The 24,829-nt window shown below is 38.4% G+C and overlaps 1 protein-coding gene across 1 annotated transcript in view; it reads right to left on the reverse strand.

Annotated features, from left to right (window-relative positions):
• The window catches only part of ITGBL1 (integrin subunit beta like 1), a 216,736-nt gene that overhangs the window by 67,410 nt on the left and 124,497 nt on the right, over positions 1 to 24,829 (reverse strand). The window contains exon 7 of the mRNA XM_029210599.1: positions 19,276 to 19,422. Coding sequence (XP_029066432.1) covers positions 19,276 to 19,422 — 147 coding nt within the window. The remainder of the gene's footprint in view (positions 1 to 19,275; positions 19,423 to 24,829) is intronic.

Raw genomic sequence — 24,829 nt, forward strand, 5'->3', positions numbered from 1 at the left:
GTGAATCTATAATCCTCAGCCCTCCCCACTCTTCTTGCACAGACCCTTACTTCGCTTCCTTTTGGAGTGACAGTCTATTTTTAAATAATTTCAGGTGAACACTGAAAGGCTCAGAGCAGGGAAAATGAAATGCACTGAAGTTACTGGAGCACAGAATATAAATGTTTGCCTAGACTGGAGATGAATTCAGGAAGAAATGGTGTTTGCTTTCACTAAAGCAAAGGTTTTCACACTTGAACAACAACAGCAACAAGAAACCAGCAGAAACATTTTATTCCAAATGAAATCATTAATAGATCCTTACTAAATAAAACATAGATAAGTGAAATTTACCTGGAAGAAGCAAGGGGTAGAGCTAGCCAAAGAGCAACAAATCCAGATTTTTTTCTCTCCAAAGTAACCTTTCCAGGATCCCTCCAGGATCTCTCTAGGAGCCCTGGGGGCTCTGGACCACCCTGTACACATGACTGCTCTGAATGAATACATGGCCCCGTATATATTGCTATTTTCAATAGGCTGCAGATGAGCATGTTTAATCAATCTAATGGGGTATTTATGAAATTTGTTCCGTTAGTTTTATGCAATGGGGTATTTTGAAATGAAATTTAAAACAGACTCAAAAGGCTAGAGTATATATTCAAAAAAGTAATATCTCATTCCTTTAAAATATTCTACATTTTTAATTGGTGCAGCCACTATGGAAAACAGTATGGAGGTTCCTCAAAAAACTGAAAATAGAATTACCATATGATCCAGTGAAATTTACCTGGAAGAAGCAAGGGGTAGGGGTAGTCAAAGAGCAACAAATCCAGATATATGCCCACTTCTGTGCATATATCTGAACAAAACTCTAATTCAAAAAGATACATGCACCCCTATGTTCACAGCAGCACTTTTCATTATAGCCAAGACATGGAAACAACCTAAATGACCATCGACAGATGAATGGATAAAGAAGATGTGGTACACATATAGAATGAAATACGACTCAGCCATAAAAAGGAGTGAAATAATGTAATTTGCAGCAACATTGATGGACCTAGAGATTACCATACTAAGTGAAGTAAGTCAGAAAGAGAAAGACAAATAAATGCAATATGATATCATTTATATGTGGAATCTAAAATATGACACAAATGAACCTATCTATGAAACAGAAACAGACTCAGACAGAGAACAGACTTGTGGTTGCCAAAGGGGATGGAGTGGGAGATCAGGGTTAGCAGATGTAAGTTATTATACATAGAATGGATAAACAACAAGGTTCTAGTGTATAGCATGGGGAACTATATTCAATATCCTGTGATAAACCATAATGGAAAAGAATATAAAAAAGTATATATATATATATATATATGTAAAACTGAATCACTTTGCTGTACAGCAGAAATTAACACATTTTAAATCAACTATACTGCAATAAAAAATAAACTGTTCTACATTCAGACTATTCATTAGATTGCCCTGATGATCTCACCCAACATGAAGGAGAAAGTTCTTATGTTAACTGTCCGTTTTAAAATCTTGCATCTCCCCTTAGATGCATGCAATGTGAAGGTTAAATGTGATTGCAATGATTTTCTTTACATCTTTGGAACTACAATGACTCACAGCTGAACTCATTACCTGTCGTCAGATGAAAGTCAACAGGAGACGTAGGTTTTATAATTTTATAGGATCATATTGTCAGGAATCTGTGTGGAACCATACCTGAAGGAGTAACTAAATGCATTTATATGCCTTTTATAAAAAAAATGACAATGTTTCTCTATGTGGAGTGAGAAATAAAATAGAACTCTGCATTAGGTATTTGGACAGAAATAAGAAAAGAATTTCAGTATAAGAAAATATGAGATGATTCAATAAACAAACTTTTTTTATAGAAACAAGTAGGTAGTTAACACCCTAGAATAATTTAAGAGATAATCTCTAAAAATTTCTTACAGATTGATCATATGCTAAATATTAGATCACTATATCATAGGGTCAAGTTAAATTAATAAACAACAGGTTGCATTATTGTATTAATTTTTTAAGCTTTCTTAAAATTTGTGATGAGGTATTTTTAATAGCAAAGATTAAAACACACAAGTTAAATGGAGAATTAAATCCATCTTAATAATGTTAGTATCAGTGACATAGAAATTACATATTATTAACAAATTAAAATTTTGTTCATCTGTCTGCAAACTGTACATATAATCTACTCTCAATTAGAGAAAAAATCATAAATAATGGGAAATTCCCATATTATTGCTAATTGACTTTAGCATTAAGTCACAAGTACAGGAAAATACACACACATACACACACACACCAACCTCATTCTAGATTCAATTTTTCTTTTCCCTTCCAGATCAGTGCCAGGAATATAGAACTAAACCCATGGGAAGAAGGCCCTGTATTCACTGAAATAAACATTTTCCATTCATGGGTCTCTAACAACTTAGGAACTCATGCTTAGAATGAAGTCTTATTTTTTGCAGATGACTTTTTTAATTGAAGTACAGTTGATTTACAACGTTTCAGGTGTACAGCAAAGTGATTCAGTTATACATCTAAGAACCAATTCTTTAATTACTTGTACATGATCATTTATTTAAAGGAGAAAACACTGGATTCGTCTGTGCGTTCACTTAGTCATTTATTTCACAAATCATTGCTCTTTACTCTCAGCCAAGTACTTATCGATGCTAGAATCTAGAAATACAAAGAAAAACATGGCTACTCAAGGAGACAACAATAAGAGAGACCAATGGAAACAAACAGTTATAGTAAAGTAGTGTAGTTGCAAAAATAAAAGTGTACACAGGGTTAGCTGTAGCACGGAGAAGGATATGATCACAACTACATGCGAGGTTTGATTTACCCCAACAGATGATGTGTCCGTGGATGTCCTAGGCAGAGAGAAGAACACACACACACAAGAACCTGGACTAGAATAGTACTGATGAAAATAGAAATAACAGAATTGATACTGACGAGAGAGACAGATGTTATTAGTTTTGTAGCGATAAATAATAATTTAATAAATATTTATTATTTATTAAATAATATACATGTATTAACAATACGACCATTATGAGGTCATGAGACTATTAAGTGAAACATATCAAGCACCTAGCACAGTGCCCAGCACATAGTAAATATTTATCAAATGTGAATTACTATTACTCATTAAATCTTCAATATAATATTGGATGCACTGCATTAGAACAAAAATTGAATCATACAGATTTTTGCATATGGGGAAAGGTTAATTCAATCAAGACTTAAGCTTCTAGTACATTTCTACACACACACAAAGAGAGAAGGAGAGAAATCCCTTTTCCACTCCTCCTAAAGGTCATCTTTACTCCCATCTTTCTCGGTTAGGTAAGCACATAACTCATTTGTTTGTTTCTGGTTGAACTGGGATTCTGCCATTTGGATCCAAATGACTCAATTAAAATAGATGTTGTGTAATATTGTTATATCCTCAGCACTGTAATTAATGACAAAGGAACTGAAAACATAATCAAGAAAGCTAGATTTCTTTCAGGACATAAAAACCAAACAACTCTTAATATGTCCACAACTGGGGATCTCTCTTAAATATAATCTGGCAGCAGTAATGCTCCACCTTTTTGTTACTGAGAGTCTCTGATCTACAGTAAGCATCAACCAGGGTCTTGTGAACGCTTTCCAACGTACTGCCTACATTGAACAGATAATAGCCAATATTCTCATTATGCATCATTTCTCTCAGTGAAGCCAGTTTATACATAGAAATAAAGCCCTTGGATTCAACCAGAATCTAGAAGCAACATCAAAATTAAAATAACAGCTACCCAAATTAGTCCATTAAAGTAAATATTAGGGAGATCCTCCTTCTCATTTTATATTGTCAATGTAATTAATTGCATTGAATAAAGAAATGAATACATGAATGGATATATGATGAACAAACAGTTACAAGCCCAGGAGGTAGCGCCTGAATCATTCAAGCTTAATAATCACAGAAGTTATTGCTGCTCCATGACCTGTTTTTCTATCTACTCTACTGTTTCCTCAGGTTGTGCGCTCTGTCACACTGCTTGAAATTTTCTTTGATAATTTATCCCTATCCCTCATATTTCTAAGACTCGTATGGATATTAACTAGCCAAAGTTAAAACAGTAATAATATGACTGAATGTTGATTAGAAAGAAGTTTATAGACTGGCTAAATCTTAGTTTGGAGCCATGGAGGTATTACAAAACACCAACTGTATTTCTGTATTATATTTTTATATATGTTAATAAAATTCCGAATAGAACTTGATTAGCATACAAATTAAATTTCCTTCTGTTCTTGTTCCTATACTCCTGTTATTTCTAGAATGGCAGGTTATACTCTTATGAGCATTCCGGACAGCAACATTTATTAATCAGAATGGACACCTGTCATGAGTAGAGACTAAAACCCAGAGCATTACAGAAGAAATGTCATTCTGTTCTGAGGGAAAAACAGGAATTTAATTTTTATTCTCTGCTTGAAATTTCATCTGTGTTTCCAATTATCCTAATAAGAAACTTCAGTGACAAATTCTCATGACTTAGAATAAAATGGTTTTGGGTTTGGTCCATCTTTTTGTTCCAAACTTGAACCTTGTGAACACATTTTTTTTTAAAAAGCCAAGACAACCTACCGAATGGGAGAAAATATCAATATTTGCAAATGATATGACCGATAAGGGGTTAATACCCCACATATATAAACAGCTCATACAACTCAACATCAAAAAACAAACAACCCAATTAAAAAATGGACAGAAAACTTGAGTAGACATTTTTCCAAAGAGGAAATGCAGATGGCCAACAGGCAGAGGAAAAGATGCACCACATCATTAATCATCAGAGAAATACAAATTAAAACCACAATGAGATACCACCTCACACCTGGCAGAATGGCTATCATCAAAAAGACCACAAGTAACAAATGTTGGCAAAGATGCTAAGAAAAGGGAACCCTCGTACACTTTTGGTGGGACTGTCGATTTGTACAGCCACTATGGAAAACAGTATGGAGATTTCTCAAAAAATTAAAAATAGAGCTACCATATGATCCAGCAATTCCACTCCTGGGTATTTATCCCCCCCGCAAAAAAAACTGAAACACTAATTCAAAAAGATACATGCACCCCAATGTTCACAGCAGCATTATTTACAATTGCCTAAATATGGAAGCAACCTAAGAGTCCATCAACAGATGAGTGGATAAAGAAGATGTGGGCGGTGTATGTGTATATATATGCACACACACCCATATATATGCACACACACACCCATATATATGCACACACATATGTATGCACACACACACCCATATATAGGCACACACACCCATATGTATGCACACACACACCCATATATAAACACACATACACCCATATATATACACACACAGCCATATGTATGCACACACACCCATATATATGCACACACACACCCATATATAAACACACATACACCCATATATATACACACACAGCCATATGTATGCACACACACCCATATATATGCACACACACACCAATATATATACACACACACTCATATGTATATACACACACACCCATATATATGCACACACACATCTATATACACACACCCCCATATGTATGCACACACACTCCCATATGTATGCACACACATCCATATATATGCACACATACACCCATATATATGCGCACACACACCCATATGCACACACACCCATATGTATGCACATACACCCATATGTATGCGCACACACACCCATATGTATGCACACACACCCATATGTATGCACACACACACACCCATATATATACACACATACACCTATATATTTGCGCACACACACACATATATGCACATACATACAACAGAACACTATTTGGCCGTAAAATAAAAAGTGAAATTTTGCCATTTGCAGCAACAGGGATGGACTTGGAGAGTACTATGCTAAGTGAAACACAGTAGACAGAGAAAGACAAATACTATATGTTGTTTATATGTGGAATCTAAAAAATAAAACTAACTTGTGAATATAACAAAAAAGAAGCAGACTCACAGATATAGAGAACAAACTAGTGGTTACCAGTGGGGAGAGGGAAGGGAGGAGGGGCAAGACAGGAGTGGGGGATTAAGAGGTACAAACTACTGTCTATAAAATAAATAAGCTACAAGGATATATGGTACAACATAGGGAATATAGCCAGTATTTTATAATAACTATAAATGGAATATAACCTTTAAAATTGTAAAATACTATGTTGTACCCCCAAAACTAACATAATATTGTACATCGACTATACCTCAATAAAGAAGAAGCCACATCATAAGTTACAAACACAACTAGATATCACAAAGTATTTCTATATTTGATTACTATTTGGATAATTTACTAATTCAACTATTAAACTACACAATGTCTAGTTAAGGCACATCTACCTCAAAATACGTTCCTTAATAATCTACTGTAACATCTCTTTAAAAGTGTTTGGTTTTATGCAATGGTTTCTAAATCACTTCCACCTTTTGTTGATATCATGCAGCCCTTTTATCAACAGAATCTGGTAAAAGAAGCCACAGACCCTCTCTTTATAAAAATATAAAAGGTATGTATAATATATTTGTGCTATTATAAGAGGTGCTTATTGCCCTGGCACCCAACCATAAACCTCCAGAGTTGTGTGAATTTCAGGTAAAGAATCCTTGGGTATAGAATTCCAAAAATCCCTCATTACAATACAAATATTCTGGTTGAAAAAAACACATCACAGATTAGTTCTCAGAAAACAATCTGTGAAGCTTGAAAGCAGGTCTAGGCCTCTGGACAATTGAGGACCATGGAAAGATATTTTTGTGAAATGAGGTTTACCCCCTGCATTCATACCCAAATGCTTCGTAATTTCACTGGATCTATTTAAAAATACAGATTCTCACTCCCACCTCAGATATACAAAAACGGGGATGGAGCAATTCCCTGAACAAATATACCATCTTCTTTCATATTTCTGTGCCTCCTGATGGGCCTTTCTGTTTTGAAAATTCTTTATCCCTTTCTCCAAGAGCATACCTTCCCCGTGCCCACCCACTGCCTCATTGCTTTCCCATCTATTCAATGGAGCATCAGGCAAAGACACCACAGGACAGTAATTTTTCTGCAACTCTTAAGCACTCCCTGAAGCCCGGTTTGCTCTGCGGGAAGTAGGGCAAAAGCAAAAGTGTCCGTCCTCCTGCTGCAGGACTATGCCCATTACACAACTCTGCAGAGCAGGGATTCTAAATGTGGCTGCATAGCAGAATCACCAGCGAGCTTTTAAAATCCCTGACGCCCAGGCCATCTCACAGATAAATTAAATCAGGTAGGAGCTCACATTGGTACTTTTAAAATACTTCTTCAACAAATTCTAAGTCTCCTCTCTGGATTCTTTTTTTTTAATTGAATTTTTTGGCCCCACCCCAAGGCATGTGGGATCTTAGTTCCCAGACCAGGGATCAAACCCTCGCCCCCTGCATTGGAAGCATAGAGTCTTAACCACTGGACCACCAGGGAAGTCCCTCCTCTCTAGATTCTTAAAGAACAAAGCCCACCCAACTTTGATCTCTTCCAGAAAACCTTCATTACTTGAGTATGAAATTTGGTATAAACTTTTTTTTTTTTTTCTGTTTTCCGGCCATCTTCCCTCAGTTCGTATTTGACCCCTTTTCAATACTCAGATCTGGCCAAGCAGGACTCCTCAGAGAGGGTCGCTGACCACCTTATCTGGGGCAGCCCCATACCCCACCTTGGCCAAATTATCTTGATATCCTTCTCCTAGCACTAACCAAAATTATTTGTTTTCTTGTTTAACTTCTCTGACCAAACTTACCACAAGCTCTCTGAGAGCCCTGACTTTGGCTGCCTTATTTATTATTCTATCCTAAGCTCCTAGACTGGTTCTAGGCACATAGTAGGATCCCAAAAAATATATGTTGACTGTATGAATGAATGAGTGAAGGAACATTGATCTTGTTTTCTCTCTTAAATTCTATGGCCTTGAGTTCAGCTGCTATGTCGTCTGCTTAAACCCTTGCAATCCCTCACAACTGCATGTTGGCTTCAAAGTTAACGAAACAATTTCCTCTGTGCCATCTTTTTTTTTTTTTTTTTTTTTTTGCGGTACGCGGGCCTCTCACTGTCGTGGCCTCTCCCGTTGTGGAACACAGGCTCCGGACACGCAGGCTCAGCGGCCATGGCTCACGGGCCTAGCCGCTCCGCGGCATGTGGGATCTTCCCGGACCGGGGCACAAACCCGTGTCCCCTGCATCGGCAGGCGGACTCTCAACCACTGCGCCACCAGAGGAGCCCCCTATGTGTCATCTTAATCGCCCCTCACAACACTTTGGAGGAAACAGCCGTTATAATAATACTGGTTTTAGAGATAACAACTGAGGGTCCATAAAGCTAAAATACAACTTTCCAGGGCCACACAAACAATAAGTAGGGTGAGCACATCTGCCCCGAGAGGCTTTCACAGACCATATGGTCATCTCTCGAATTCCTGCCCCCGCAGAGGCACAGGCCCTGAGGATTGGAAAGTGACTGACTGGATGAGGCTATATATGCTCAAAGGAACCACAAGTCGGCAGCATTGTGTGCGCCTCTCGACCCAAACCGGAAGCAGATGCCTGTCGAGAGTTTTCCCAGCGACCATGCAAGTGAAGGATGGGAGTGATATCTGGGAACAGGGCTGAACAATGTCAGCATGTTCCAGCCCTGTCACACCTCTGTGCAGCCACAAGACTTCAGGCCTCCTACCTCATCCAGGATCTCATCTACTAATAATCCTTCTGGGCTTCTCTCTTCATGTGGCAGAAGCATCCAGAACAGTGCCTTTAGAGTCAAGCATGAATTACACCTCTTGGGTTTTGCTACTGTCTCTTTATGATTACAGTAAACTACACTCAAGCGTATAAGTTCTGCGATCATCTCACTGTTGTGACTGTAATTTAATAGTGACATTAATGATACGCACACTGCCAGCAAGTTAATCAAGTGAAGCTGTGTGAGACACCTTTCTAGTCACCGTCTACTCTATATCTGCTGGCGATCTTTTTTTTACATTTCTTTTAAGCTCCTTCAGTTAACTATTGTGCAACACAGGGCCTTAGGGAAAAAATCCAGAGAAAGAAATCCTGGCAAGTGATTTAATGTCCTTATAAAGAACTTTACATATGACCTCAAATATTTTGTTTCATCCTTGGGACCGTTCAAACCTCAAACGTTCAAACCTCAGACTGTACTATGCCAGACCATTTGGTACCATTTACAAGCATCCACATGGCATGGATATTTTGAGCAGCAAAGAGGCCAAAATTATTTAGAAACTTAAATAAGAAGCCAAAGAATCCTGTCTTTCCTCCTTTATCCAAATGAAAGGCACCACATAAGAAATAAATATTTATGAAGAACCAAAATCTCATCCATCTTAACTGTTACACTGCAAATGAAAGGATTCCATAACTGAAGAATATATTAGTTTGTACCCAAAACAGTCACTTGGTAGAAAGCAGACTCTAGAAAACAGCTTGGCTAGTTACCTGATCCTCCTGAAGAGTAGTCAGCTATCTAGTTAGCTATGCAAAACCAGAGACGAAGTCTGTTAGGAAGGTGAGTCATAAATGAAACACATGGGGCCCGTGAGAGCATACAGAATCTACGGATCCAAGTGACTCAAAACACAGAGTCAAGTTCACTTGCTGCAGAGAGAAGTGAAGGAGAGGAAAAGTAGCCTGAAGAAGCTAAGTTCAAAGTCACCATTAAGGTAGCCTGTGACTTGCTGGATCATACACCTGGTTAGTGGCAGAGCCCAGACTCAGTCTAGGGTTTCTCAGCCCAAACAAATAACCCACCATCTTGCCTCACTACGACACAATGTCCTTTTGCCATTTAAAACATGCAGGTATGTGTACACATACCCGTTACAGATAAGGTGACCCTCAAAATACCAATCCAACTGCTAAACTGCTGTCATTTTACTTTGCTAATATGAATGACTCAATATAACAGCCACTTCAGAATTGTGTTTGTCTTCTCCTATTCCCTCAGTAGATTAAGTAAACATGATTGGAGGTACAGGAAAAAGGAAGAAAAGCACAGGGGAGGATGTTAGCATACTTGTCTTGTGTATGGGAAGGTTGGATCTTGGTCACTTCACTTACATTAAACTTGGTATTTTAGCGATGATGCACTGGGGTAGGCACTAAGCAAGGTTAACCTGGCATTTCTATGACATCACTGCAGTGTATTTAAAATCTGTACTTACAGTGTGTGTCCTTCTTACTAACATCAACCTCCTATGACAATTATGAGAACAAGAGGTCTGCAAAGAAGTTGTTTTTTCTGTCTCAAACCCATCACAACATGGAGAGAGGGTAATGGGGGACGGGAGAAATGGCATTTGCCCCCAGGCTGCTTCCCACTGTCTGATTCTTCATATATCATCAAAAGTGAGTTTATCTCCTGTCCCCTGAAAAAGTTATTCCCTTGTTAACTCAGTGTTTCTCTCCATGATGTTCCCTCTAGCGGGAATGTTCTTTTTTCTAAACCAGTATCTGTCTAATGCTACTTAGAGGTAAACTCAGTTTTAGCTTCACTCACTTCATGAAGCCCTATATGCCCCCAAATTTATTTAGAAAATAATATCTTCTTCCCCTGACCCTCAAGACACTCAACCTGTTCTTTGGCACTTTTATCACAAATGCTTAGCATAGGAACCAGCAAACTCCTTCTGTAAAGGGCCAGATAGTAAACATTTTAGGCCCTGTGTACCGTACACCTCTGTGGCAACTCTGCCATGATAGCAAAAAAGCAGCCATATGTAAACAAATGAGCATAGCTGTGTTCCAATAAAATTTTACTTACAAAAACAAAATGTGGGCCTCCTGGTCCTAGTTTCCTGATCCCCAGCTTAGCACAGAGATACTTGGTAAGGTGATCAATAAATATTAGATTTATTAAATTCGATGAGCAACATCACTAATGAAAATACGATGCATAAGATGTCAGTGTGCTTTAGTATGACTGTACATTGTACATACTAATTTTTATTGAATATTTGCATATATATTCATCATGCAAATAATAACACAATGACCAGCCTTATAAATTTTTAATGGCATCTTATGTATCCAACAAAGGAATCATAGAGTTCTGATCATCTACATGACCCTAACACCTAGACAAAATAATGACCTTCTGCCTCATTGATTTTCTATTAAAAAGAGTCTGTAGACTGTGTAGTTCTGCGAAGATTACGGCTGATAGCAGAAGAGATTGTTTTTTTCCCACTAAAAATATTTGGTTTGCTTATTTATACTGAATAAAATCAATTAAATAACCACTAGAGCCCCACATTACATCCTTCACTGTGTGCTTAATGTTTTAATAGAAAGAAATATATAATTAAAGTAACAAAATTGTCATAGTTGTCACACGTTTCATTTTAAGGTCCCTTAAAGAAATCGGGGTTGAATTCATGTCCGATATTCTACTTTCATTTCAAATAGATTTTGACAATATTCATTGCAGCCTTTCCTAGAAGTTTTCTCAGCCAAAAAATTTCACCAGCTTTCAATTTACCACATAAAAATTATGCAAAATGTAATAAAAATTGTCCTTTTATTTGGATCGATTCCTATCTTTGACACAAAGTGTTCTGTTGCCATAGATAAAGCATTTAGGCAAGATGGCTGACTGGAACACGAGAAAAAATATTCACTCTGTCTTGGGAGTGATACAGTTTTCTGGACTATGGATTAGAAAATACTCAGGTTATCAAAAAAAACCACTATGCTTATTATTTTCCATTGAATTATTTTCCACCGTCTTTTTAAAAGATAGACAAAATTATTAAATTCAGCTTCTGAATTTCCTTTGTGCTCTGCTGAATATAAAAATAGCAAGAGGAAAGGCGAGACGAAAAAAGAAGGCGAAATAAGGAAGAGAGATAATTATTTACCCACTGGAAAGGGGAGTGCCTACATAACTGTCTTGCATGAGATCTTTTCTTGGCTTGTTTCCATTATTTTTAGCAGTTTCCTTCAATGTACACAAATTATGCCTTTAGTAAATGCTGCTTCTTCATATGACTGAGAGGTTAAATACTGGATTGAATCAGGACTGTCCAGAAAAACACCAGTTCTGGGCACCTGCACCTTTGGTTTCCTCATGAAGGTAGAAAACGCCCCACCAACACACAGAAGTCCCAACACATCATGAGGACATAAAGGACGCTAGAGGCCCCATATTTAGTTCTCCCACTTGATCCCACTCTTTTTGTCTCTGTACTATCTTCAATAAAGTCATAAGAAAGAGTATTTACATTCCTGAGGTTTTGTGAAGTGTGGATTGCATATACAGTTTAAAGACATTCTAATAAGTATTTTCTGAGTACAAAGGAAGCAAATAACAAACAGGCTTTTCTCTTCCTAGATACCATCTTTCTATTGTGGGTTATTCCATGATAATAGAGCACATAAAAGCCATAGCAGAGAGCACTGTAAGTTTAAGATGTGCTCAGAGATCCATAGAAGACTCCCTGGGATCCACAGACTGATTTCTCATCATCTAATGTCTATAATATGACAAAATATAGACTTTTGCTTCTGACATGATTTCCCAATTCACTGATGTTATCCCCATTCTGTACATCACTGAAAGCAGGATGATTCTTTCTGGATAAGGAAGAGTAAAGCAGTTAATTTTACAGGGTCATTTCTTCATTTTCTTTGGATGTGATCCTTTACAACTACGTTTGAAAGGTCATAATTCAGTGTATGACCATCCCAGGGTTCTCAAGCAATGACAGATGGAGTGGATCAATCAATCTGAATGTCTAGAAGAGAGGAAATCTGAATCCCACTCTCCTTCTCGAAGGACCACTGGAAGAACACACTGGGTTCCCTTGCCTCTTGAAAACTCTACACATTTCCCACTTCAGTTAACTTACAGTAAGATATCTAATTAAGCCACTGGGGATTTTAAAAATATAATCAAAATCACACTAGGTGGTGTTGTACTTAATCTAAAATGTTTGGAGGTCTATCCTCTTAAATTTTTCAGGGGACTTCCCTGGTGGCACAGTGGTTAAGAATCCGCCTGCCAATGCTGGGGACATGGGTTTGAGCCCTGGTCTGGGAAGATCTCACATGCCGCAGAGCAACTAAGCCCCGTGAGCCACAACTACTGAGCCTGTCCTCTAGAGTCTGTGAGCCACAACTACTGAGCCCCCGTGCCACAACTACTGAAGCCCGCGCGCCTAGAGCCTGTGCTCCACAACAAGAGAAGCCACCGCAATGAGAAGCCCGCGCACCACAACGAAGAGTAGCCCCCGCTCACTGCAACTAGAGAAAGCCTGCACGCAGCAACGAAGACTCAACACAGCCAAAAATTTTAATTAATTAATTAATTTAAAAAATGTTTTCCAGTCCACAAAACCACACAAAAAAAGTTAAAATTGTTAACTATAGACACTCTGTGGTATAGCAGATCTCTAGACCTTATTCATCGTGTATAATTGACACTTATACCCATTGAATAACAACTTCCCTATTTCCTCCTTTCCCCATCCCTGGCCACCACCATTCTATTTTCTGCTTCTACAGGTTTGACTATTTTAGATCTCTCTTGTGTTAAACATTCTTACACACACACACACACACATACACACACACACACACACACATACACACACTACACACAAAAGCAAAGGGATACAAGGACATTTTGGGAGGTAATGGATATGCTTATCACCCTAATTATGGTGATGGCATCACAGGTGTATACACATGTCCAAATTCTTCAAATTGTATACATTAAATATGTGCAGTTTTTGTATATCAATTATACCTCAATAAAGCTGATAAAAAATTTTTTAAAAATTAAAAGACTCTCCTCCCACAAAATTTTTTAAAAAATTTTAGGGGTCTTCCAATTAAAAAAACAGAAGTTATGTTCCAAATAATAATTGTATCTCTGTATACATGAATAAGAAAAATGATTTAGTTGCCCAAAAAAATCACAGAGTCAAAAACACGTAGGTTAAAAAAATACATGCATCATAGAAAACTTCTCTGATTAATAAAAGCAAAAGAACTTAAAGGTGTGCTTTGCCACTAAAAAGGAGAGGTAAATTACAGCTTAAATTGAAAAATCTCCAGATGGTGAGAATTTGACATGCTATCATTCTTTGAAAGTATGTTCCTAGGTGAGGAATTGACCCAACTTGCTTAATTAATTAATTAAAGCATACTAATTGATAAAAATGAGGACATGGTTCCTATTTTCTGGAAGCCACAATATTAAATAATTAGCTTCAATTTGTCATTGTTCTTCCACTCCATACCTCTCCTTGTGGAGGTGTATGGGTATGTGTGTTGAAGGACCAAAATATATGCCATACCTCTTAGAACAAGTCTGATGAAAGAAAACCAAAGGGCACAGAGGACAGACAACAAAAACACAGGGGAGTGCAATACCAAACAAAAAGATGACTTAGACATAAGGACAAATGATGATCAAAGAAGGCAAATACTGCAAACACAAGCTTCTGAATATTAATGCCTGCAGATAAATCATTTGTTTTGATGATTATAGAAGTCAGTGAAAGGAGTTTGATAAAGTAAAAGTTTACAACATGAAGAGTAAAATACACCAGGAAAAGTGAACTAATTATTTAAAATTGTCACTATTGGTGGGCAAAGGGAACCCCTCTTCCACTCCTGGTAGGAGGGTATACTGGAACAATTTTTCTAGAGGCTATAAATTGTTTGGGCAATGTTTTTATTAAAAAGTTTTAATATATTCTTATTCATTTAGATCTATGCAATCCACATCTAAGAATTAATACTTAGGATTTATGCAAATATTCCACTTCAAGGATGTAAATTATAACTTGAATAAAATAAGAGACAATTCAGATGTCTAATAAAAGAGGGTTGATTAAATTCTTTTGCTACAACCATTTTATGGAATAGTATGCAGCCATACCAATAATTTTGCAGAAGAATATTTATAACAATAAAATATATTCATGACAAGTTGTTCAGAAAATTGACATGTTAAAAGAACACGTTAACAAACTGTGGCATGTTAGTAAATTACCTAAGATGACAGCTCTGGCATCAGACGGCCTGTATTAAAAGTTTCTATTAAAAGTTGCACATCTGGCACCTACTATGTAAGATGGTAAACTGTTCAAATTTCCAATTTCTTCTTTTGTAAAAAGAAGAATTCTATTTCTTCCTATCTCATTGTGTTTGGGGAATATTAAAAAAGATAATACATTCAATGCTCTTAGCATTTAACTTGTCGAATAAGTGCACATAAATGCTGTTGATAGAACTGTATAAAAACATCATTTATAAAATATATAGTTATTTATGTTGATTTAGATATTAATACTGATATGATATACATATATAGTTATAAATCTCAACTTTTTTATGCTTATCTCTTTGGATTGAGTGTGATTTTTGTCGCGTTTGTTTGCTTTGCTTTAGCTGTGTTCCCTAATTTTGTATGCAGAAGAGTATGAGCCAGGAGTTCTGAAGCCATAACAAACAACCCCAATATCTCAGCTGCTTAAAACAACAAAGGTTTATTTCTCACTCATGCGACAGAACCCGGTGGGTCAGCAGAGGTTTCTGCTGATCATCCTCATTCAGAGACCCAGGCTAATGGATCTGCCACCATCTCAAACTTCAAATCCCCTTGCCAGGGAAAAAGAGAGAATGGCAAATCTCTCACTGACTCAACTTCTACTCTGAAGTGACACATTTTGCTCACATTTTCTGGCCAAAGCTAGACACATACTCAGGAGAACCTCAATAATAATAAAATGCATTTTTGGGCTTCCCTGATGGCGCAGTGGTTGAGAGTCCGCCTGCCGATGCAGGGGACACGGGTTCGTGCTCCGGTCCGGGAAGATCCCACATGCCACAGAGCGGCTGGGCCCATGAGCCACGGCCGCTGAGCCTGCGTGTCCGGAGCCTGCGCTCCGCAACGGGAGAGGCCACAACAGTGAGAGGCCCGCGTACCACAAAAAAAAAAAAAACCAAAAAAATGCATTTTTAATCAAGAAGAGTTTAAAACTAATAGACTATCATAGACCATTTAAAATTTTTGGGCAGAACATTGATAGGAGAATTGAGAAAGCTGTGCCCACCTTCCAACCCCATGGGCAGGATGAATCACTGTACATCAGTATTGTCTTTGTGAGAGTCATCTAACTAAATGAAGGGACAGAAATCAAGGAATCACAGGAATTCAGAGAATTTAAAAGATCCTCTAAATTATTCCCCTACCTTTAAGACATAATGATCACACTTAGTCATCAGCAGCACAAGCAAGTAATCTAATCTAATTCTACCAGGAGAATTGTTTTTATTCCTTGGCCCCAGCTAACGAGCTGCTGAGGCTCTCCGGCTGGAGAACCAATGAGCCTTGTAATTGCTTTCCTCACTCATGTAACCACAGCTGCCGTTGTCATTCATAAATTGCAAAACTAATCCTTTGAAAGTTTGGCCATTTGCTTTAAGACCTCCAACCTCCAGTGCCCAGGAGTTTGCAGATGTAGCCCTATGAAAAAGGAAGTCTCTAACCACTGGTCCGAGCATTGGACTGCCTGTCATAAATCCTTGGTCTTCATTCTCAAAATTCTTATATTTTGTTACAGTTCCCTGGAAAATCACTTCACTCATCAATACTTCCGTTTCCCTGTGAGGAAACTAGAGAAGCTTATATTTATCTGTAAAGTGCTTCAAAAGGCTTGAATGAATTACAAAAAAATAAAAAATACAATTCTATACATATCAACACCTTTTTAATAAAACAGACTTTAAAATATAAGCTATTGCTTAAAAATGGTAGCTAAATAACTTAATGAATCTCTAGAAAGGTAGGAGGCAAATATGTGTTTGCCAGAGTTTATTAAACATTGATATATAAAGTCCACAGATAATTCTCTTGCACTAGCATTATATAAAAAAAATTTCAAGATAAATGAGAAACCACTGGCAAATATATACATACACATATATGTGTGTGTATATATATATATCTACTTAAAGTCATTTTCTATGTTTGAGATATGTTTTATATGCTTTTAAAATTTTTCCATTGTATAATTTATTTTTATTTATTTTTTTAAATAAATGTATTTATTTATTTTTGGCTGCGTTGGGTGTTTGTTGCTGCACGCTGGCTTTCTCTAGTTGCAGCGAGCGGGGGCTACTCTTCGTTGCGGTGTGTGGGCTTCTCATTGCAGTGGCTTCTCTTGTTGCAGAACACAGCCTCTAGGCACGTGGACTTCAGTAGTTGCAGCAGGCGGGCTCTGTAGCTGTGGCTCATGGGCTCTAGAGCACAGGCTCAGTAGTTGTGGCACACAGGATTAGTTGCTCTGCAGCATGTGGGATCTTCCTGGACCAGGGCTTGAACCCGTGTCCCCTGCATTGGCAGGTGGGTTCTTAACCACTGAGCCACCAGGGGAGTCCTATAATTTGTTATTTTTAGCAATAAATAATACCAGTAGTCCGAGGAATACTGATTTTTAGTCTTTGTTATTTTTAAGAGCATAATAGGCTTACTCAAGCACTATAATCACAGTATTTTATTAACGCTAGTAGAACATTGCTTCCAGCCTGGGAGTATTAATGAAAGATGGGGCAATTCAGAAATGCTTCTGAAATTAAAAATTCCTTCTACCCATATCCTACCCTTCTCCTTATAATCATTAAGGATGAATATCAGAGTATGATAAAATACTATGTTACAAATAATCTTGGAGACTTTAGGAGGTTTTTGCACCCCCCCCAAAAAAACAACTATAAGTAATGAAAAAGACATATGATAACAAATAATGGTGAGGATGTTGAGAAATTGGAACCTTCATACACTTCTGGAGGGAATGTAAAATGGTGCAGTCACTTTAAAGATAGTTTTGTGGTACCTCAAAAAGTTAAACATAGAGTTACCATATGACCCAGCAATTCCCCTCATGGGTAGATATCCAAGAGAAATCAAAAGCACACGTCCACACAAAAACTTGTACATAAATATGCACAGAACATTATTTACGAAGGCCAAAAAGTAGAAACAACCCAAATGTTCATTAACAGATGAATGGATGAACAAATGTGCTATATCCATACAAATGAATATTACTCAGCCATAAAGTGAATGAAGTACTGACACATGATACAACATTGAAAACATTAAGCTAAGTGAAAAAAGAAACAGGAGAAAAAGAACACATATTTCATATTTATATGTGAAATATCCAGATTAGGCAAATCCACAGAGACAGGAAGTAGATTAATGGTTTCTAGGGGCTAAGTGGAGAGGATAGTGGGGAGTGCCCAGGAAGGGTACAGAGTTTCTTTCTGTGATGACGAAAATGTTTAGGAATGAGGCAGTGGTGATGGTTGGGTATTCTGTGAATATACTAAAAAAAACCCCACTAAGTTGTATACTTTAAATGAGGGAATTTTATGACATTTGAATTATATCTCAGTTAAAAAATTCACTTTTCAAAAAAAAGTTTCCCTTCAACATAAAATTAAATTTCTGATCTAACATTCAGATAAAGGAAATCTTTCTCCTTTTCCTCTTTCATGAATAAAATTTGTAATAACTTCAATTACCAGTACCTCTGAAAGCAAATTTCACATTAACTTTGCCATTTTAATGTGAGAGGTGAAATTGTATTTCTTATTTTGGTAAATCAAAAAGAATGAAACCAGCTTTCCCCTAGATGAATTCTTCCTTCTCCTCCAATTTGTACTGATCTGATAGCAAGAGCACACCTGAGGCTACATGCCGTCTAAGACAAGAAAAGCTTATTCCAAGCTATCTGTCTATACAATACATTTTCAAAAGCCAATAGTATAACTCAGTAGGCTGTTATTAAGTTTCAGAAATGTCAGTGGACAATTAGATGATCTTATTGAGAAAGCTCTGAGCAAATATCCAAACTGTTTTTTCCTTTTTTAATGTAGCATTGAACTGAATAGAAATTGAACAGACCTCAGAGCTAAAGTAGACTGATGGCGGGGGTGGGGGGGGGGGGGGGCGGTGGTGGTGGCGGTGGTGGCGGTTATTAGTTCTGAAAAGACTAATCTTTCCTCATTCAGGAATCTCAGCTACCTTTTAAATAAGATACACGTGAACTAAATTCATTTGACTCACAGGAGGCGATGGGTCACAAGGCCTGAGACCCTCACTTACCCCTTCCAGAGCAAGGCAGAGCAGAGCTTCCCTGGCATTTCTTGATGCTCTCCTCAGCTGACAGCGGGCAGGAACGTGGGTGCTCGCACTTTTTCCCATACCAGCCTACTTTGCAGTCACATCTTCCACAGTTACACTGCCCATGACCTTCACAATGGGAGTAATAATATATATATGTTATTGTATTTATGAGCCATACATATATATATATATATGCACATGTATATGAGAAAAATATACCAAAGCCAGAATTAACTTTCATTTCAACAGTGAATGTCACAAATGAGTCACGATCTCAATTAAGCACAATATAAAACATTAAGGCAAAAGCCCATTTTTCTCAATGTTCTTAAATACCTGATCTAGGTATATTGATTGATCACGGGGAAAGAAAAACAACAACTCCAGATCAGATAAACAGGTTCATAGGGTTATCAACTTGAATCTTTCAAAATCCAAGTGCATGAGATTGAATTAGTCTGCTAATTTAGTCTGCTAAAAAGCAGGATTTGATGAATTGGGCAATTAATTCACGTGGAGGAGAGCCATAGGAAATGGAAAACAATTTGTTTTTGAAACAGGGTCTTAGTTTCTAGAGTCCCTCACACTTTATTTTCATTATCTTTTTACTACACACTACATGCTTAGCCTATAGACCCTTAGCTTAAAATCAGTAACCTGTGTGGAGTTCGCAACCCTTGGAGACTAATTTCCTATACACAAAAGAGGTCAGGAAAGATATTAAATTTACATGGGCACAGAGCCTGTAAAGAACTGTGACAAGTACTGATATGGTATAGCATAAGATATCAATCAAATAAGTAGGTTCAAATCCTGACCCTGTTCCCTACAGAGTAGGGCTGCTCAAATGACAACCTCGTTGAGGTTTAGTTCTTCATTTTAAATCAGATTATCTATCCACATTTATCAGGAAGTACATAATATATCTTAAAATGCTACATAGAAGTGAGCAGTTTTTATTTTTATTCACTTGAGCCCACATATACAACCAAGTAGGAATAGAAAGGAAAGGAAAGCACGATAATTTAGCTGAGCTTTTCCTAACTCCTAATAACCATTCAGATACTCATTATTACAGATACAATGTAAAGTAGATTTCTATAATTTCTCCAAAAATGTATGAAAAATTTTAAAGGAAGTGGAATTACACTTTCTTTAAGTAAATCAAATATAATGCTAATGAATAACAATCGCTGCTATTCTGTACTTGGCATCTGATATTAATATATATCACACAATATGGAAACTGGTATGGACCAGTCTTCAGGGAAGGCTGGTCTGTTTTATCAGTATTCCATGAGGTCTGTGGTCAGATGTCCATCTTTTGAGTTTGAAGTATTGGACAATTCACCTATCAGGAAGCTTTTCACTATCTATAAACCTGGTTCTTCACGGAACAGATCATAAAACCATAGGTCAAAGTAGGATGAGCTATTAAGGATCACAGAGTCCACATCTCTCATTTAACACTAAATTCAATTCAATGCACATTTATTGAGCACCTACTATGTAACAAAGTCTATACAACAAATTGCTGTTAATACTAATACTTTGCCTTAGAGCTCATCATCTTAAAGGAAAAAACTTTTGATTGCTAATAAATACATATTACGTGACTATGATCATTTTGACCTTCAAATATAAGAATTTTTATTACAATAGTTTGACTTAATAGCAATTATATCGCAGAGATTGCTGGGTTCCATGGCTTCTTGCCATTTATCTTGACTTAAGAAGTTCCTACCCATCTTCCCAATCCTCGCGTATTGGGTTGGCCAAAAAGTTCATTTGGGTTTTCCCTTAACATCTTACAGAAAAACCCAAATGAACTTTTTGGCTAACCCAATAATTTATTTATTTATTTGTTTGTTTGTTTTTGGCTGAGTTGGGTCTTCGTTTCTGTGCGAGGGCTTTCTCCAGTTACGGTGAGCGGGGGCCACTCTTCATCGCGGTGCGTGGGCCTCTCACTAGCTAACCCAATAATTTAGAGCAAAATTTGCAAACAGAGGTATGTTGCAAATGCATAGATAAATAACAGTTTTTAAAACAAAATCTTTAACGTTTAAAGTACAATCAATTCTGCTGTTTTATGGGAGCCAGTGGCTTTGAAATTCTTGGGAGACAAGAGGTTTCATTTCAAGGGCAGTTAGATCTGCCATGAGGATGCTGGACAAAGTACAAAACATGCTGCCATTTGTGGAAAACACATTGACACTTCAACAATAAAAGTGAAAAACAGTTAGACTGAAACGGGAAAAAAGCTTTACTCTTGAAACTTTAAAATAGCTGTGAAAGTTAGAACAAAACATCCAGTAGGTGAGGATGCCAGGAAATCTGTGACTACCCAAGAGGATGCCACGTGCTGCTGCAGGTGCCTGGAATTCACAAGCAGGGAAGGTCCTGATACCTTGGCACATGGAATAAAGTAGGAACCTGTGAGGAGGGAGACGGGGACTGAAGGGAGAACGTCCTCAACTTCTGTAGTTGGCTGAAGAGCAGCCATTACCTTCTATCTGAGATTAATTCACATCTCAACATTAAAAAAAACTGTGGAGGGTTTCCGGGAAGATGGCGGAGGAGTAGGACGCTGAGATCGCCTTCCTCCCCACAGATACACCAGAAATCCATCTACACATGGAGCAACTCCGGCAGAGCACCTACTGAACGCTGGCAGAAGACCTCAGACGTCCCAAAAGGCAAGAAACCCCGCACGTACCTGGAAGGGATTAAGAACGCTGCTTAAAGGAGCTCCAGAGACGGGCGCGAGCCGCAGCTAACAGCGCGGACCCCAGAGACAGGCATGAGACGCTAAGGCTGCTGCTGCCGCCACCAAGAAGCCTGTGTGCGAGCACAGGTCACTGTCCACACCCCCCTTCCGGGGAGCCTCTGCAGCCCGCCACTGCCAGGGTCCCCTGATCCAAGAAAAACTTCCCCGGGAGAACGCACGGCACGCCTCAGGCTGGTGCAACGTCACGCCGGCGCAACGTCACGCTGGCCTCTGCCGCCGCAGGACCGCCCCGCACTCCGTGCCCCTCCCTCCCCGAGTCAGCGGCTCCTTTAACCCCGTCCTGTCTGAGTAAAAAACAGACGCCCTCAGGTGACCTACACGCAGAGGCGGGGCCAAATCCAAAGCTGAGCCCCGGGAGCTGTGCGAACAAAGAAGAAAAAGGGAAATCTCTCCCAGCAGCTTCAGAAGCAGCGGATTAAAGCTCCACAATCAACTTGATGTACCTGCATCTGTGGAATACCTGAATAGACAACGAATCATTCCCAAATTGAGGAGGTGGACTTTGAGACCAAGATTTATGATTTTTTCCCCTTTTCCTCTTTTTGTGACTGTGTGTGTATGCTTCTGTGTGAGATTTTGTCTGTATAGCTTTGCTTCCACCATTTGTCCTAGGCTTCTATCCGTCCGTTTCTTTTTCTCTTAATAATTATTTTTTTATTTTAATAACTTTATTATATTTTATTTTATTTTACTTCATCTTCTTTCTTTTTTCCTTCCTTCCCTCATTCCTTCCTTCCTTCCTCTCTCCCTCCCTCCCTCCCTCCATCCCTTCTTTCTTTCTTTCTACTTCTACTAATTCTTTCTTTCTACTTTTTCTCCCTTTTATTCTCAGCCGTGTGGATGAAAGGCTCTTGGTGCTGCAGCCAGGAGTCACTGCTGTGCCTCTGAGGTGGGAGAGCCAACTTCAGGACACTGGTCCACTAGAGGACCTCCCAGCTCCACATAATATCAAACGCCGAAAATCTCCCAGAGATCTCCATCTCAACACCAGCACCCAGCTTCACTCAACGACCAGCAAGCTACAGTGCTGGACACCCTATGCCAAACAACTAGCAAGACAGGAACACAACCCCACCCATTAGCAGAGAGGCTGCCTAAAATCATAATAAGTCCACAGACACCCCAAAACACACCACCAGACGTGGACCTGCCCACCAGAAAGACAACATCCAGCCTCATCCACCAGAACACAAGCACTAGTCCCCTCCACCAGGAAGCCTACACAACCCACTGAACCAACCTTAGCCACTGCAGACAGACACCAAAAACAACGGGAACTACGAACCTGCAGCCTGTAAAAAGGAGACCCCAAACACAGTAAGATAAGCAAAATGAGAAGACAGAAAAACACACAGCAGATGAAGGAGCAAGATAAAAACCCACCAGACCTAACAAATGAAGAGGCAGTCTACCTGAAAAAGAATTCAGAATAATGATAGTAAAGATGATCCAAAATCTTGGAAATAGAATAGACAAAATGCAAGAAACATTTTACAAGGACCTAGAAGAACTAAAGATGAAACAAACAATGATGAACAACACAATAAATGAAATGACAAATACTCTAGATGGGATCAATAGCAGAATAACTGAGGCAGAAGAACGGATAAGTGACCTGGAAGATAAAATAGTGGAAATACCTACTGCAGAGCAGAATAAAGAAAAAAGAATGAAAAGAACTGAGGACAGTCTCAGAGACCTCTGGGACAACATTCAATGCACCAACATTCGAATTATAGGGGTTCCAGAAGAAGAAGAGTAAAAGAAAGGGACTGGAAAAATATTTGAAGAAATTATAGTTGAAAACTTCCCTAATATGGGAAAGGAAGTAGTTAATCAAGTCCAGGAAGCACAGAGAGTCCCATACAGGATAAATCCAAGGAGAAATACGCCAAGACACATATTAATCAAACTGTCAAAAATTAAATACAAAGAAAACATATTAAAAGCAACAAGGGAAAAACAACGAATAACACACAAGGGAATCCCCATAAGGTTAACAGCTGATCTTTCAGCAGAAACTCTGCAAGCCAGAAGGGACTGGCAGGACATATTTAAAGTGATGAAGGAGAAAAACCTGCAACCAAGATTACTCTACCCAGCAAGGATCTCATTCAGATTTGATGGAGAAATGAAAACCTTTACAGACAAGCAAAAGCTGAGAGAGTTCAGCACCACCAAACCAGCTCTACAACAACTGCTAAAGGAACTTCTCTAGGCAAGAAACACAAGAGAGGGCTTCCCTGGTGGCGCAGTGGTTGAGAATCCGCCTGCCGATGCAGGAGACACGGGTTCGTGCCCCGGTCCGGGAAGATCCCACATGCTGCGGAGCGGCTGGGCCCGTGGGCCATGGCCGCTGAGCCTGCGTGTCTGGAGCCTGTGCTCCACAGCAGGAGAGGCCACAACAGTGAGAGGCCCGCAGACCGCAAAAAAAAAAAAAAAAAAAAAGAAACACAAGAGAAGGAAAAGACCTACAATAACGAACCCAAAACAATTAAGAAAATGGGAATGGGAACATACATATCGATAATTACCTTAAATGTAAATGGACTAAATGCTCCCACCAAAAGACACAGATTGGCTGAATGGATACAAAAACAAGACCCATATATTTGCTGTCTACAAGAGACCCACTTCAGACCTAGAGACACATACAGACTGAAAGTAAGGGGATGGAAAAAGATATTTCATGCAAATGGAAACCAAAAGAAAGCTGGAGTAGCAATTCTCATATCAGACAAAATA

The sequence above is a fragment of the Monodon monoceros genome, unplaced genomic scaffold (genome assembly GCF_005190385.1).
Source record: "Monodon monoceros isolate NGI ecotype Baffin Bay Population unplaced genomic scaffold, NGI_Narwhal_1 Super_Scaffold_8, whole genome shotgun sequence".
In the NCBI taxonomy this organism is placed as follows: Eukaryota; Metazoa; Chordata; class Mammalia; order Artiodactyla; family Monodontidae; genus Monodon; species Monodon monoceros.